At 38.7% G+C, this 16,107-nt stretch overlaps 1 protein-coding gene across 1 annotated transcript; it reads left to right on the top strand.

Moving 5' to 3' along the window:
- Positions 1-4,732: 4,732 nt before the first annotated feature.
- GNGT1 (G protein subunit gamma transducin 1) lies at positions 4,733-15,862 on the top strand. Its single transcript, XM_057550343.1, has 2 exons — positions 4,733-4,830; positions 15,734-15,862. Exons 1-2 carry the CDS (start codon positions 4,735-4,737, stop codon positions 15,860-15,862), a joined length of 225 nt encoding a protein of 74 aa, XP_057406326.1. The 5' UTR covers positions 4,733-4,734.
- Positions 15,863-16,107: the final 245 nt, after the last annotated feature.

Genomic DNA, 16,107 nt, shown 5'->3' on the forward strand with positions numbered 1-16,107 from the left:
AAGGTTGAGGAGGGATGAGATTGGGATTGACATATATACACTACAATATATAAAATAGGTAACTAGTAAGAACCTGCTGTATAGCACAGGGAACTCTACTCAATACTCTGTAATGGCGTATATGGGAAAAGAATCTAAAAAAGAGTGGATATATGTGTATGTATAACTGATTCACTTGCTGTACACCTGAAACTAACACAACATTGTAAATCAACTATACCCCAACAAAAATTTTTTTAAAAAAGAGCAATTAAATGATATTATATCTGAATCCTTTTATTTTTTAATTTGTAACTTTATATTTTCACTATTATTAAAATGAATATATGTATATAACTATATATTTAATATAATAAATTTACATATAATTTTTAAAGATTCCACTTATATAATTTTTGAAGGTTCTATATTATTATTTTATTTATTTTTTTATACATCTTTATTGGAGTATAATTGCTTTACAATGTTGTATTATTTTCTGCTGTACAACAGAGTGAAACAGCTATATGCATACATATATCCCCATATCCCTTCCCTCTTGAGCCTCCCTCCCACCCTCCCTATCCCACCCCGCTAGGTCGTCACAGAGCACGGAGCTGATCTCCCTGTGCTATGCAGCTGCTTCCCACTAGCTATCTATTTTACATTTGGTAGTGTATGTATGTCAGTGCTACTCTTTCACTTCGTCCCAGCCTGCCCTTCCCCCTCTGTGTCCTCAAATCCGTTCTCAAAGTCTGCATTTTTATTCTTGCCCTACCACTAGGTTCCTCAGTACCATTTTTCTAGATTCCATATATATGCATTAGCATACGGTATTTGTTTTTCTCTTTCTGACTTACTTCACTCTATATGACAGACTCTAGGTCCATCCATCTCACTACAAATAACTCAGTTTCGTTTCTTTTTATGGTTGAGTAATATTCCATTGTATATATGTACCACATCTTCTTAATCCATTCGTCTATCGATGGGCATTTAGGTTGTTCCATGTCCTGGCTATTGTAAATAGTGCTGCAATGAACATTGGGGTACATGTATCTTTTTGAATTATGGTTTTCTCAGGGTATATGCCCAGGAGTGAGATTGCTGGGTCATATGGTAGTTCTATTTTTAGTTTTTTAAGGAATCTCCATACTGTTCTCCTTAGTGGCTGTATCTATTTACATTCCCACCATCAGTGTAGGAGGGTTCCCTTTTCTCCACACCCTCTCCAGCATTTGTTTCTAGGTTTTTTGATGTTGGCCGTTCTGACTGGTGTGAGGTGGTACCTCATTGTGGTTTTGATTTGCATTTCTCTAATGATTAGTGATGTTGAGCACCTTTTCATGTGTTTGTTGGCCATCTGTATGTTTTCTTTGAATCCTTTTAAATCCTTGACTTCAGTACAACTCTGAGCATTTGAACTCTCCATGCAGACAATATATGCTGTGCTTCTCTGTGTATCTAGGTGTCCTTGAGGGTGGTGAGAGTTTTGATCCTCACTCTTTGAAATTTTTCATACAAGACCCATGGTATCAAATTTGGCAAGCATTCTCAAATCTTCTAAGATTCACCTCCACCAAATGAAGTGTGTTTTGCTTAAATTATTATTAAATATGGTGAATCACAGCATTTTAGAGTTAAGAAATCATGTGTTATTAATATGAAGTTATATACTGGAGGGGAGCAGAATATGCCACCCCAAAGTATTCCTCTCTGGCATAAGGAGTATTTTGAGCTAATTATTTTTAAGAAACAGCAGACACAGGAGAAGCCATGAAAACCAAGTAGAAGTTATCCTCTTATAAGAGACATTTACATTTATAAGGGAAATCTCCACTTGTAATTGTGTCTCCCTCTCTGTACCAGAAAGAGAAGGATGAATCTAAATCTCTAAAAGCTCTTATCAATGGAGAAGGCAGCAACTCAAATCTCATAATCCTTGTTTACTGTGCTTTGCCTGCTAACCTCCCATGTCTGACTCCTCCTCCGCCTCCCCAACATCTTCTTTTGTCTTTAGCTGGAAGCAGCGTTTAAGGTGGTGGCTTGGGCCATTTGTGGGAGTTACTCAGTTTTCCTGGGTCTCTCCCACATATACAGGAGGTATATACGTTACTAAACTTTTGTTTGTTTTTCTTCTATTAATCTTGTATTACAGGATGGTCTCAGCCAAGAACCTAGAAGTGTAGAGGGAAAATTATTTTTCCTCCCCTGCAACATCGTGCACTTTTCTCTATGTCTAGGTGAATATTTCTGATGTAAGTTGCAAGTGACTTTATCAATACTTTATGATTCTCTTCTGTATTCCAAACAATATACAAAACAATACACAGGGATAAGGACATAAGTTATGAAAGCTATGGATGCTCTTGTAAAGGTCTTTACAATCCTTTGTGTCTTAGAGTTCTTAGAAGCAGAGCTAAGACAGGGACACTTGTCCAAGTGATTTATTGATGGTGAGCTCTCAGTAGAAATCTCTGAAGGAAGGAGGAAAGCAGGATGAAGGAGGAGAAGATAGGCAAAGATGCGATTTCAGAAGTCTAGCTTCATCCTGAACCCATGGGGTGCTCAGGAAGTTTCTCAATTACACCAAGGCTTTTCAGCCCAGAGGCAAGTCATCTGGGCTATTAGAACCCCACTTCAGCCAGCCATTTGCTACAGGACACCCACAGGGGCCCGTTGTCATAATCTTCCAGACATCACCAGCTGAAGTGGCTTCCGTCAGCTAAGGACAAACGTATGTAAAGGTTTGGTGGTCAACAACCGCAGTTTCTGGAGGTATAAATACCCCACCCTGGAAAGGGAAAGGGGGGCCTGGAAAGGGCACCAACGGCATCTACTACACATGGTATTAAAGGAGCTAAATCATGTCCACATGATATCCTTTAAGAGCATTTATAAAGCCACCTATCAGCAAGTGACAGGTAAGACAACACAATCTGAAACTCTAGAGGTACAGAGTGAGTAACATCAGCTAACATGTACTGAGGGCTTGCTCCATGCTATGCAGTGTTATGCAGTCTTTATTCTTCTCAGAAAACATCTACAATGTAGGTACTATTATTGCTCCTATTTCCTAGTAAACTGAGGCACAGAGAAGTTACATAACTTGATCACGACCACACAGCTAGCAAGTGCCAGTGAATGATTTCATTGGCTATATATGGTAAAGTTTCTCTGGAACAGAGAAAATGAAATTCTAACCCCTACCCCAAATCAAAATCTCTTAAGTTGGGCCCCCATTTTAACAAATTCCTAAAGTGATTCTTCAAAGTCACTGCCAAGTGGAAAACATTTTCCAAGATGGAGAAAAGTTGTGCAAGAGACAATGTCAACAGGTAAAAATGATCAGCAGAAACAGAGGTGCTTGTGAATTTTTGCAGATAGTCTAAAGGGAGTAAGAAGGAAGGTAAGAATAACACTGAGAATGGGCTCTTGAATACCAAGCAATAATTACACAGGAAGATATAACTTTTTTGTTGTCATATTGATTCTTAAGAACAGAATAAAATAAAAATTAAAAGGATACCCATTGGCTTTGGGTACCCGTCGGGTGTTCTCTTCTACTTCTGTGCTGGCCTATGTAGGCATTTATCCCTAAAAAATAGGTTAAACTACCTCTTTTCCAGAGAAGAACAGAATATTATAAAACTAAGAAGGAAAAGAATATTTCCTCAAATGTTTCGGAAATGAAAATACTATATAAATGCAAGGAAGTAAGTTAATTGCTGAAATGTGATTAGCAGCATATTTTTATGTAGATGTATGATGTTGTTTTCTGAAATAACGTGTGACCTGAATGTGTCTACTTTAATAAAAATACGTCGTCATAGAAGTTGGACCAGAGAAACAAAAGAGAAGAGGGGACCGAAAGAGGAGAGATTATAAAGCATGATGCCACTTGGCTACAATGAAATGTTTTCCAGGCAATTTCATACAGGAATCATTAGCTACTGTGCCATCTTCCCATTGCCCATTGATCTAATTAAGAAGAAGAAGACATTGTTAAAAGGGCAGAAGAGTCTGGTTTTTTATGATGTACATCAGGAGATCAGACTCACTGCATCCCCTTTAACCTGCTGCATTTGCTCATCATTGCCGTCCAATTCGTCGTGACAATTACATACAAAAAAATTCCAGGAGAAACACATCTAAGTAGTATGCTAGTTTGTTTCTAATTAACAAAGTTATTTGTTTGTTATATTTTCATTCCATTGGTTTATATTTCAATTCATTATTTATAAGGAACTTATAATGACACTTTTTATATGTTTCTCTGTTAATACCAGATCAAATACTCCAGCGATTTAGGGGATTAATGGGCAGTCCTCAGAATGACCTCAAACTAACTTAAATGGCATAAATCACATGAGGGAGGGCTTTGGAGTTGGAGATAAGGGTTGGAACCTCTAGTTTTTACACTGTGTCAAAAAAACAGGGAAAAGGAGGAGCATTGGATATTTAAGATTATATACTGACTGAACTGACCTCTCCCCACAAACCTACTAGCAGGTGTTTAGAGTCAAATACTTAGTTTAATCATATTAATGAAGATTATAAGGAAGCTTTAAAATCTCAAGGCTAGTGTGCAGTGCTAGAATTGTTCAGAGAGCATTCAAGAGAAATTGATTATCATAGGAAGTTAAACAGTTCACTTAGTAAGTTAAGAGCTGAGGGAAGGGTTGGCTAACATTAACTTGACGTGAGTCTAGCAATTCAGGTGTATAAACTTTCTACCTTTTCAGCAGGCAAAAGATGCCAGTGATCAATATTGAGGACCTGACAGAAAAGGACAAATTGAAGATGCAAGTTGACCAGCTCAAGAAAGAAGTGACACTGGAAAGAATGCTGGTAAACTGCTGCTCTGTTTTGAATTTTATTTTTAAACTAGAGATAACTGTAGCGCTACCAGGTTAAAAACCATTGAAGGGGAGCAGAATTTGCCACCCCAAAATATGCCTTTTTGGCATATGGATTATTTTAGGCTGATTATTTTTGAAAAATAGCAGACACAGGGGAAGCTCTGAAAACCAACTAGAAGTCACCCTTTCCTAAGAGACAGTTACATTTATAAGGGAAATCTCCGTTAGTAAGGGTGTCTCCTTCTCTGTATCAGGAGGAGAAGCATGACTCTAAATCTCTAGAAACTCTTATCATGGAGAACACAAGGACTTAGATCTGCTTAACAGCCTTACCCTTGTTTACTGTTGTTAAAAAACAAAATTCAACTGAGTAAATTTGAAGATATAATTGACTTTATAAAATAATTCATGAATTGGGCAGCATCCCATCTAGCAAGTAGAAAGGCTCACCAAGGAGCTGTACAAAATGGAAGGTTTTTATAGGCACAAGGGGGGGGGGGGGGGCGGACAAGGAAGTCATAAACAAAAGAGAATTATTTCAGGCAGGAGCAACTTCCTTTGGGGGAAGAGCAGGGGTCTATCATGCAGATTACCTCACTAGTGCTGATCAGGAAGTTACAGACTGATAGATATAAATTCCACTCCTGGGAAAGGCTGAAACTGCAGTTAAGTTAGGTATTAAGTTTTGGTTTGTTGATGTGGGGCTTTGTCCATTTAGGGACTGTTCTTTGTTTTTGCTTTTTTTTTTTTTTTTTTTTAATACTGTGCTTTTCCTTTATTTTTTTTTTTTTCCCCAAATAAAAAACGTGTATTTGGGGTCTTAAGAATTACAGTTCAGGAGACAGATTTGGGTAGAACGGAAAGAGTGTTCCAGGGAAGAGAAAGAGTCAGAGGCTTACAAAGGCAAAGCCAAGAAGTTGTACTCTGACATAAGGGAGGAAATATTTGTCCTTAAGGGATAGGCTGCTGTGAATTATTTTAGGGTGAGGCTCTGGTAATTATCTTAAGCCCCTAACTGGCTCCCCACACCCCTGTCATCCACACCTACCATCTTCTTTTGTCTTTCACTGCAGTGGGATTTAAGGTGGTGCCTTGGACAATTTCAGGGAGCTACTCAGTTTTCCTGAGTCTCTCCCTTGTATACAGGAGGTATACATGTTATTAAACTTCTGTTTGTTTTTCTCCTGTTAATCTGCCTTTCTTATTAAAGGGTTATCTCAGTCAAGAACCTAGAAGTGTAGAGGGAAAATTATTTTTCCTCTCCCACATCGTTCACTGGAGAAACTCAACAACTCAACTCAAACTTTTGATTAGAGTTAAAATCAACAGTTTGGCAAACTAGTTTCCATAAGCCAAATCCAGCCCTTAGCCTGTTTTTCTATGGCCACTAAGCTAAAAATGTTTTAAAATTTTTATAGAGTTGTTTTATTTTTTATTTATTTTTTAATTTTTTTTGACATCTTTATTGGAGTATAATTGCTTTACAACGTTATGTTAGTTTCTGCTGTATAACAAATGATATACATATATCCCGATATCCCCTCCCTCTTGCATCTCCCTCCAACCCACCCTATCCCACTCCTCTAGGTAGTCACAGAACCCCAAGCTGATCTCCCTGCGCTATGCGGCTGCTTCCCACTACCTATCTGTTTCACATTTGGTAGTGTATATATGTCCATGCCACGCTCTCACTTCATCCCACCTTACCCTTCCCTCTCCCCGTGTCCTCAGGTCTATTCTCTACGTCTGTGTCTTGATTCCTGTCCTGCCCCTAGGTTCTTCAGAAAAGAAAATTTTTTTTTTTAGATTCCATATATATGTGTTAGCATACAGTATTTGTTTTTCTCTTTCTGACTTACTTCACTCTGTATAACAAACTCTAGGTCCATCTACCTCACTACAAATAACTCAATTTCATTTCTTTTTATGGCTGAGTAGTATTCCATGGTATATATGTGCCACATCTTCTTAATCCAGTCATCTGTCGATGGACACTTAGGTTGCTTCCATGTCCTGGCTATTGTAAATAGTGCTGCAATGAATATTGTGGTACATGACTCTTTTTGAATTATGGTGTTCTCAAGGTATATGCCCAGTGGTGGGATTGCTGGGTCGTATGGTAGTTCAATTTTTAGTTTTTTAAGGAACCTCCATACTGTTCTCCATAGTGGCTGTATCAATTTACATTCCCACCAACACTGCAAGAGGGTTCCCTTTTCTCCACACCCTCTCCAGCATTTATTGTTTGTAGATTTTTTGATGATGGCCATTCTGACTAGCATGAGGTGATACCTCATTGTAGTTTTGATTTGCATTTCTCTAATGATTAATGACACTGAGCATCCTTTCATATGTTTTTGGCAATCTGTATATCTTCTTTGGAGAAATGTCTATTTAGGTCTTCTGCCCATTTTTGGACTGGGTTGTTTTTTTTTTTCATATTGAGCTGCATGAGCTGCTTGTATATTTTGGAGATTAATCCTTTGTCAGTTGCTTCGTTTGCAAATATTTTCTCCCATTCTGAGGGTGTCTTTTCATCTTCTTTATGGTTTCCTTTGCTGTGCAAAAGTGTTTAAGTTTCCATAGGTCCCATTTGTTTATTTTTGTTTTTATTTCCATTTCTCTAGGGGGTGGGTCAAAAAGGATCTTGCTGTGATTTATGTCATAGAGTGTTCTGCCTATGTTTTCCTCTAAGAGTTTTATAGTGTCTTGCCTTACATTTAGGTCTTTAATCCATTTTGAGTTTATTTTTGTGTGTGGTGTTAGGGAGTGTTCTAATTTCATTCTTTTACATGTAGCTGTCCAGTTTTCCCAGCACCACTTATTGAAGAGGCTGTCTTTTCTCCACTGTATATTCTTGCATCCTTTATCAAAGATAAGGTGACCATATGTGTGTGGGTTTATCTCTGGGCTTTCTATCCTGTTCCATTGATCTATATTTCTGTTTTTGTGCCAGTACCATACTGTCTTGATTACTGTAGCTTTGTAGTATAGTCTGAAGTCCAGGAGCCTGATTCCTACAGCTCCGTTTTTCTTTCTCAGGATTGCTTTGGCTATTCGGGGTCTTTTGTGTTTCCATACAAATTGTGAAAATTTTTGTTCTAGTTCTGTGAAAAATGCCATTGGTAGTTTGCTAGGGATTGCACTGAATCTGTAGATTGCTTTGGGTAGTAGAGTCATTTTCACAATGTTGATTCTTCCAATCCAAGAACATGGTATATCTCTCCATCTGTTTGTATCATCTTTAATTTCTTTCATCAGTGTCTTATAGTTTTCTGCATACAGGACTTTTGTCTCCTTAGGTAGGTTTATTCCTAGGTATTTTATTCTTTTGGTTGCAGTGGTAAATGGGAGTGTTTCCTTAATTTTTGGTATCAGGTTGATGGTGGCCTCATAGAATGAGTTTGGGAGTGTTCCTCCCTCTGCTATATTTTGGAAGAGTTTGATAAGGATGGGTGTTAGTTCTTCTCTAAATGTTTGATAGAATTCGCCTGTGAAGCCATCTGGTCCTGGACTTTTGTTTGTTAGAAGATTTTTAACCACAGTTTCAATTTCAGTGCTTGTGATTGGTCTGGTTATATTTTCTGTTTCTTCCTGGTTCAGTCTCAGAAGGTTGTGCTTTTCTAAGAATTTGTCCATTTCTTCCAGGTTGTCCATTTTATTGGCATATAGTTGCTTGTAGTAATCTCTCATGATCCTTTGTGTTTCTGCAGTGTCACTTGTTACTTCTCCCTTTTCATTTCTAATTCTGTTGATTTGAGTCTTCTCCTTTTTTTTCTTGATGAGTCTGGCTAATGGTTTATCAATTTTGTTTATCTTCTCAAAGAACCAGCTTTTACTTTTATTGATCTTTGCTATTGTTTCCTTCATTTCTTTTTCATTTATTTCTGATCTAATCTTTATGATTTCTTTCCTTCTGCTAACTTTGAGGTTTTTTGTTCTTCTTCCTGTAATTGCTTTAGGTATAAGGTTAGATTGTTTCTTTGAGATGTTTCTTGAGGTAGGATTGTACTGCTATAACTTCCCTCTTAGAACTGCCTTTGCTGCATCCTAGGTTTTGGGTCATCGTGTTTTCATTGTCATTTGTTTCTAGGTATTTTTTTATTTCCTCTTTGATTTCTTCAGTGATCTCTTGGTTATTAAGTAGTGTATTGTTTAGCCTCCATGTGTTTGTATTTTTTACAGATTTTTTCCTGTTATTGATATCTAGTCTCATAGCGTTGTAGTCGGAAAAGATACTTGATACGATTTCATTTTTCTTAAATTTACCAAGGCTTGATTTGTGACCCAAGACATGATCTATCATGGAGAATGTTCCATGAGCACTTGAGAAGAGAGTGTATTCTGTTGTTTTTGGATGGAATGTCCTATAAATATCAATTAAGTCCATCTTGTTTAATGCATCATTTAAAGCTTGTTTTTCCTTATTTATTTTCATTTTGGATGATCAGTCCATTGGTGAAAGTGGGGTGTTAACGTCCCCTCCTATGATTATGTTACTGTCGATTTCCCCTTTTATGGCTGTTAGCATTTGCCGTATGTATTGAGGTGCTCCTATGTTGTGTGCACAAATATTTACAATTGTTATATCTTCTTCTTGGACTGATCCCTTGATCATTATGTAATGTCCTTCTTTGTCTCTTGTAATAGTCTTTATTTTAAAGTCTATTTTGTCTGACATGAGAATTGCTACTCCAGCTTTCTTTCGATTTCCATTTGCATGGAATATCTTTTTCCATCCCCTCATTTTCAGTCTGTATGTGTCCCTAGGTCTGAAGTGGGTTTCTTGTAGACAGCATATATACAGGTCTTGTTTTTCTTCCCATTCAGCCAGTCTGTGTCTTTTGGTTGGAGCATTTAATCCATTTACATTTAAGGTAATTATCGATACGTATGTTTCTATTACCATTTTCTTAATTTGGGGGGTTTGTTTTTGTAGGTCTTTTCCTTCTCTTGTGTTTCTTGCCTAGAGAAGTTCCTTTAGCATTTGTTATAAAGCTGGTTGGGTGGTGCTGAATTCCTTTAGCTTTTGCTTGTCTGTAGAGGTTTTAATTTCTCTGTTGAATCTGAATGAGATCCTTGCTGGGTAGAATAATCTTGGTTGTAGGTTTTTCCCTTTCATCACTTTAAATATGTCCTGCCACTCCCTTCTGGCTTGCAGAGTTTCTGCTGAAAGATCAGCTGTTAACCTTACGGGGATTCCCTTGTATATTATTTGTTGCTTTTCCCTTGCTGCTTTTAATAGTTTTTATTTGTGTTTTTATTTTTTGATAGTTTGATTAATATGTGTCTTGGAGTGTTTCTCCTTGGATTTATCCTGTATGGAACTCTCTGCACTTCCTGGACCTGACTATTTCCTTTCCCATGTTAGGGAAGTTTTCAACTATAATCTCTTCAAATATTTTCTCAGTCCCTTTCTTTTTCTCTTCATCTTCTGGGACTGCTATTATTCGAATGTTGGTGCATTTAATGTTGTCCCAGTGGTCTCTGAGACTGTCCTGAATTCTTTTCATTCTTTTTTCTTTATTCTGCTCTGTGGTAGTTATTTCCACTATTTTATCTTCCAGGTCACTTATCCGTACTTCTGCTTCAGTTATTCTGCTATTGATTCCTTTTAGAGAATTTTTAATTTCATTTATTTTGTTGTTCATCATTGGTTGTTTTCTCTTTAGTTCTTCTAGGTCCTTGTTAAATGTTTCTTGTATTTTCTCCATACTATTTCCAAGATTTTGGATCATCTTTACTATCATTACTCTGAATTCTTTTTCAGGTACAGTGCCTATTTCGTCTTCATTTGTTTGGTCTGATGGGTTTTTACTTTGCTCCTTTATCTGCTGTGTATCTCTGTCTTCTCATTTTGCTTAACTTACTCTCTTTGGGGTCTCCTTTTCACAGGCTGCAAGTTCATAGTTCCCATTGTTTTTGGTGTCTGCCCCAGTGGGTAAGGTTGGTTCAGTGGGTTGTGTAGGCTTCCTGGTGGAAGGGACTGGTGCCTGTGTTCGGTGGATGAGGCTGGATTTTGTCTTTCTGGTGGGCAGGACTGTGTCCGGTGCTGAGTTTGGGAGTGTCTGTGAACTTATTATGATTTTAGGCAGCCTCTCTGCTAATGGGTGGAGTTGTGCTCCTGTCTTGCTAGTTGTTTGTCATGGGGTGTCCAGCAGTGGAGCTTCCTGGTCGTTGAGTGGAGCTGAGTCTTAACGTTGAGACAGAGATCTCTGGGAGAGCTCTCACGATTGATATTATGTGGGGCCAGGAGGTCTCTGGTTGTCCACTGTCCTGAACTTGGCTCTCCCACCTCAGAGCCTCAGGCCTGACACCCTGCCGGAGCATCAAGACCCTGTCAGCCACACGGCTCAGAAGAAAAGGGAGAAAAACAAAAGAAAGAAAGAAAACAAATAAATAAAATAAAGTTATTAAAATTAAAATTTTTTTAAATATTATAAAAATAAAAAAGTAATTAAAAAAAAAGAAGAGAGCAACCAAACCAATAAACAAATCCACCAATGATAACAAGCACTAAAAACTAAACTAAGGTAAACATAAAAATCAGAAACTAGTCAGTCACATACAGCAAACCTCAAGTTTACAGTTGCTCCCAAAGTCTACCACCTCAGTTTTGGGATGATTCATTGTCTGTTCAGGTATTCCACAGATGCAGGGTACATCAAGTTGATTGTGGAGATTTAATCCGCTGCTCCTGAGGCTGCTGTGAGAGATTTCCCTTTCTCTTCTTTGTTCGCACAGCTCCTGGGGTTCAGCTTTGGATTTGGCCCTGCCTCTGCGTGTAGGTCGCCTGAGGGTGTCTGTTCTTTGCCCAGACAGGAGGGGGTTAAAGGAGCGACTGATTAAGGGGCTCTGGCTCACTCAGGCCGGTGGGGGAGGGAGGGGTACGGAGTGCAGGGCAAGCCTGCGGTGGCAAAGTCCGGCATGATGTTGCAGCAGCCTGAGGCGTGCCATGTGTTCTCCCGGGGAAGTTGTCCCTGGATCCCGGGACCCTGGCAGTGGCGGGCTGCACAGTCTCCCAGCAGGGAAGGTGTGGATAGTGACCTGTGCTCGCACACAGGCTTCTTGGTGGCTGCAGCAGCAGCCTTAGCGTTTCATGCCCGTCTCTGGTGTCCACGCTGATAGCTGCAGCTCACGCCCATCTCTGCAGCTTGTTTAGGCGGTGCTCTGAATCCCCTCTCCTCACTCACCTCAAAACAATGATCTCTTGCCTCTTAGGCAGTTCCGGACATTTTCCCGACTCCCTCCGGGGTTAGCTGTGGTGCACTAGCGCCCTTCAAGCTGTGTTCATGCAGCCAACCCCAGTCCTCTCCCTGGGATCTGACCTCCGAAGCCCGAGCCTCAGCTCCCAGCCCCGCCCGCCCCGGCAGGTGAGCAGACAAGCCTCTCGGGCTGGTGAGCGCTGGTCGGCACCGATCCTCCGTGCAGGAATCTCTCCTCTTTGCCCTCCGCACCCCTGTTGCTGCACTCTCCTCTGTGGGTCTGAAGCTTCCCCCCCGCCCACCCCCCTTTTCCACCAGTGAAGGGGCTTCCTAGTGTGTGGAAACCTTTCCTCCTTCCCAGCTCCCTCCCACTGGTGCAGGTCCCATCCCTATTCTTTTGTCTCTGTTTTTTCTTTTTTCTTTTGCCCTACCCAGGGGAGTTTCTTGCCTTTTGGGAAGTCTGAGGTCTTCTGCCAGCATTCAGTAGGTGTTCTGTAGTTGTTCCACATGTAGATGTATTTCTGATGTATTTGTGAGGAAGAAGGTGATCTCCACGTCTTACTCCTCCGCCATCTTGAAGCGTCCTCCTATAGAGTTGTTTTAAATAAAAGGGAAAGAAAAATAAAATGAAGAATATGAGACGTCATATTTTAGCTAAGCAATAAAGTAAAGCAATGCATATAGGCGTTTCGTTTTTACTTTTCTAAATTGATAAGCTTCTCTTTATTTAATATTGTTCAAATACTTTTAGCCAAGACATCCCCTCCAGCACTGTCATGGCCAGTAATGAATGAATAGATTCTATTCCTTCTTTGCAAATAAAAATGAGTTCACGCACAAGAACTCACTGGTTTCTCCTAAAAACATTTGTCAGATCTTAGAAATGGTTACCAAAAGTCCTCTGCCAGTAGAAGGAGGAGAAATGGCAAAGGAATAAAAGTTTCCACCAAACAGTGACTGAAGCTTAGAAAATGTAGATAAGTATTTTAGATTTCTTTGTTTTGGGAACATCAGTAGAACAAAAATTCCTCCACAAGTGATAAGAGTATATTTCATATTTCTTAAAAAAAACAAAAACAAAAAAACCTCATCAGGCCAAAGCGAAAAAAGGAGCTTGTATTATCTTCGTACTTTGCTCAAAACTCTTAGTCCCAGTAAAAATTGGAATTTTGGCTTCTTTTATGTTTGTAGTTGTCTCAGACTTCCCTGTTGCCCTTTCCATACAGGCAAAACATGTATTGCTGTAAAGATAAAATTAAATCTGTAAACAGCACAGAAGCTTGGAACACACACCAAAAAAGTTTAAATTCTTATGTTTGTAATTTGGGGAAAATAAACTTTTGAGGTAAAGGAGGGTTATCTTTTTCTTCTTTATTTGAAACATCCAAAAGCTGTTTTGTTATTTATATACTCAGGATTGTTTTGTAGGCAGTTTGGTTGTCGTCATGTTTACTATTCACTTGTGGCAAGTTCACCTGGGAATTTTTGTTTTCGATAAATATCACATCCATCCCCATTTGTCAGGTTTTGGGGTTTCTTTGCCCTATTACTCAATGTGTCTTTGCTCTTGGAAGTCAATTTAATCTAATATCAGACTGCCAAAACTACACACACATGCACACACACAGAACTTTCCAGGCCTGAACCCAGAGCTCTGACACAGGATAGCATAGTGTCATCACAGTACGGGTAAGTGGGTATCCTCTGGAACCATATTCCTGGTTCAGATTGTGGCTCTACAACTTACTTCCTGTGTAATACTCACTTAAATAAGCTAACTCATCTGTGCCAGTTTCTTCTTCTATAAAATGGGAATAGTAACAATATGTAATTATTATTACTTTAAAAATTATTATTTATATCTGTGAACCAGACTGATTCATAACATGCCTCAACCTACTTTGCTGTTAAGGCAACATTATTGTCAGAGTAAGACAACTCTTTGCATCCAGTTTCTAAAGCTGAAAGATTTGCGATGACTATAAGCGAATATAATAGGCAAAAACTAAAAGCAATCTTTATAGTAATAGCTACCATTTGATTGACTATCTATGTATGCCAGGTACTTAATGCAGTCTGTGTTGCTTCTCCTATTTCATAGATGAAGTAACTATACCTTAGATAAACTATTTTAACTAAGGACACACAGCTGCTGGTAAGTGGGTAGAGTCAAAATCAAACCTGCGATGGCCTGAATCCAATGCCCATGCTCTTCCCACCATGCTATGTAATCCTGTATTGAACTATATATACTTATAATAAGGCTCTGTGAAATAATTTTGAAGCACATCCACTCACATAGGATTTTAGGTAGTCTGTTGCTCCTCCATATCCTCAGATCCTAGCCAGACACTGTCAAAACTAACCCCTCACTGAGTCCTGTTCCTGACAACTGGTTGGGGCCCAAAGAGCTGGTGTTTGGAAGACGGGGGAAAAAGTGAATCTAAATCTCAAGTTTGAATTTTGAGGAGGAAAAAAGTGAATCTAAAGTATTGCATATTTCAAACGTGTGCATAACCTCCAAGTATCGTCCTTAATGCATAAGTCTATGCTTTTCTTAAAGCCACCTGACCAATGCCCTGCCCCCGATTAGAAATGATCTGCTCTAATATGTAGATAATGAGTTTGCAGAGTTCGAAGTAATCTCAAGTCTTCTGTCTAACGTTGCTTAGATCTTTCATGCAAAAATGGTGTGAAGATTTTATTAAAACAAAACAATAAATACCTTAGGTAACTTACAGAATGGTCACTTCATGGACTGCCAAAAATGAAGCAGTTTTGTGTTAATGTCATGAAGGATAAATTAAGTGAAAACAAAACAAGTTGACAGTTAAAAGAAATGAATAATTTGGTCCCATGTGTGTATATGCATGTGTATACACACACACACATACACACACATACACATACTCATACTTACACATGTATAGAACTTTGCCTCTCTCTAAACAGTATGTTACATGGTACATTAACAGGCTCTGGCTGAGTCCATTAAAATACTAAAGCCTGATTTTTCACAGAGTCATTACTATAATGGAGCAGATGACTAAGGAGCAAGCTCATAAACAAAACGAATGATTGAGTTCAGCCAATATTTATTTACTGAGCACCAACTAAATGCAGGCTCTGTTCTAGATGCCTGGGATACATGTGAACAAATCAGCCAAAGGTCCCTTTGGAGCTCACCTTCAAGTTCACAATCATGATCAATCATTGTAGACAAGCTTAAAATAAAATTACATGTGTATACTTCTGAGAATCCAGGAGTGGTGATAAGCCTGGAATTTAACAATTATTCATTCCCTTCCACCTTCACAGGTCACATTTTTGGACTGAAGAAAACGATTTAATCAATGCTCACTCTGGTAATGTTCTTGACTTGTGTTGTCAGCTGTGTTCTGATCCTTGGACCCTGTCTCCTCTAAAGAAGCTGGAGGCAGCGTGCGCTGAGAGCCCTTAGCTGGAGTATGGCAGCTGGTTAGCCTTTGCCCAGAGATATCCACAAGGGCAGGGCAGGGAGCAGCTATTTCTTCTTCTCTGGTAGAAAGTACAAATGCATTGGCAGAAAGCAGAATCACATTAAAAAGATAGAACACACACAAAAATTATTATTATAAATGCATTCTTGGATTCTGCAGTATTCTCTATTAAGCCAAATGAGTCATCTCTTTCTTTTTTTCCTTTAAGGTGTCCAAATGTTGTGAAGAAGTAAGGGATTATGTTGAAGAAAGATCTGGGGAGGATCCATTAGTAAAGGGTATCCCAGAGGACAAAAATCCCTTCAAGGAGCTGAAAGGAGGCTGTGTGATTTCATAAAAAAAATTTGTTTAATTCCATGGAATATCTTGAGCTTTAATGACATACTATTTGGTCATATGTAATAGTACTATTAAGCATGTACATGAATTTTTAAATTATAAATATGAGCATTTAATAAAATTTGAACTGTGATAATGCATAAGTCTATGCTTTTCTTAAAGTACTTAGCACAGGGTTTAACACATAATTGACAACAAATATTGATTGACCCATTTCTTTAATAATATGTTTTATAAATGAGT

Source organism: Balaenoptera acutorostrata, chromosome 7 (genome assembly GCF_949987535.1).
Source record: "Balaenoptera acutorostrata chromosome 7, mBalAcu1.1, whole genome shotgun sequence".
Lineage (NCBI taxonomy): Eukaryota > Metazoa > Chordata > Mammalia > Artiodactyla > Balaenopteridae > Balaenoptera > Balaenoptera acutorostrata.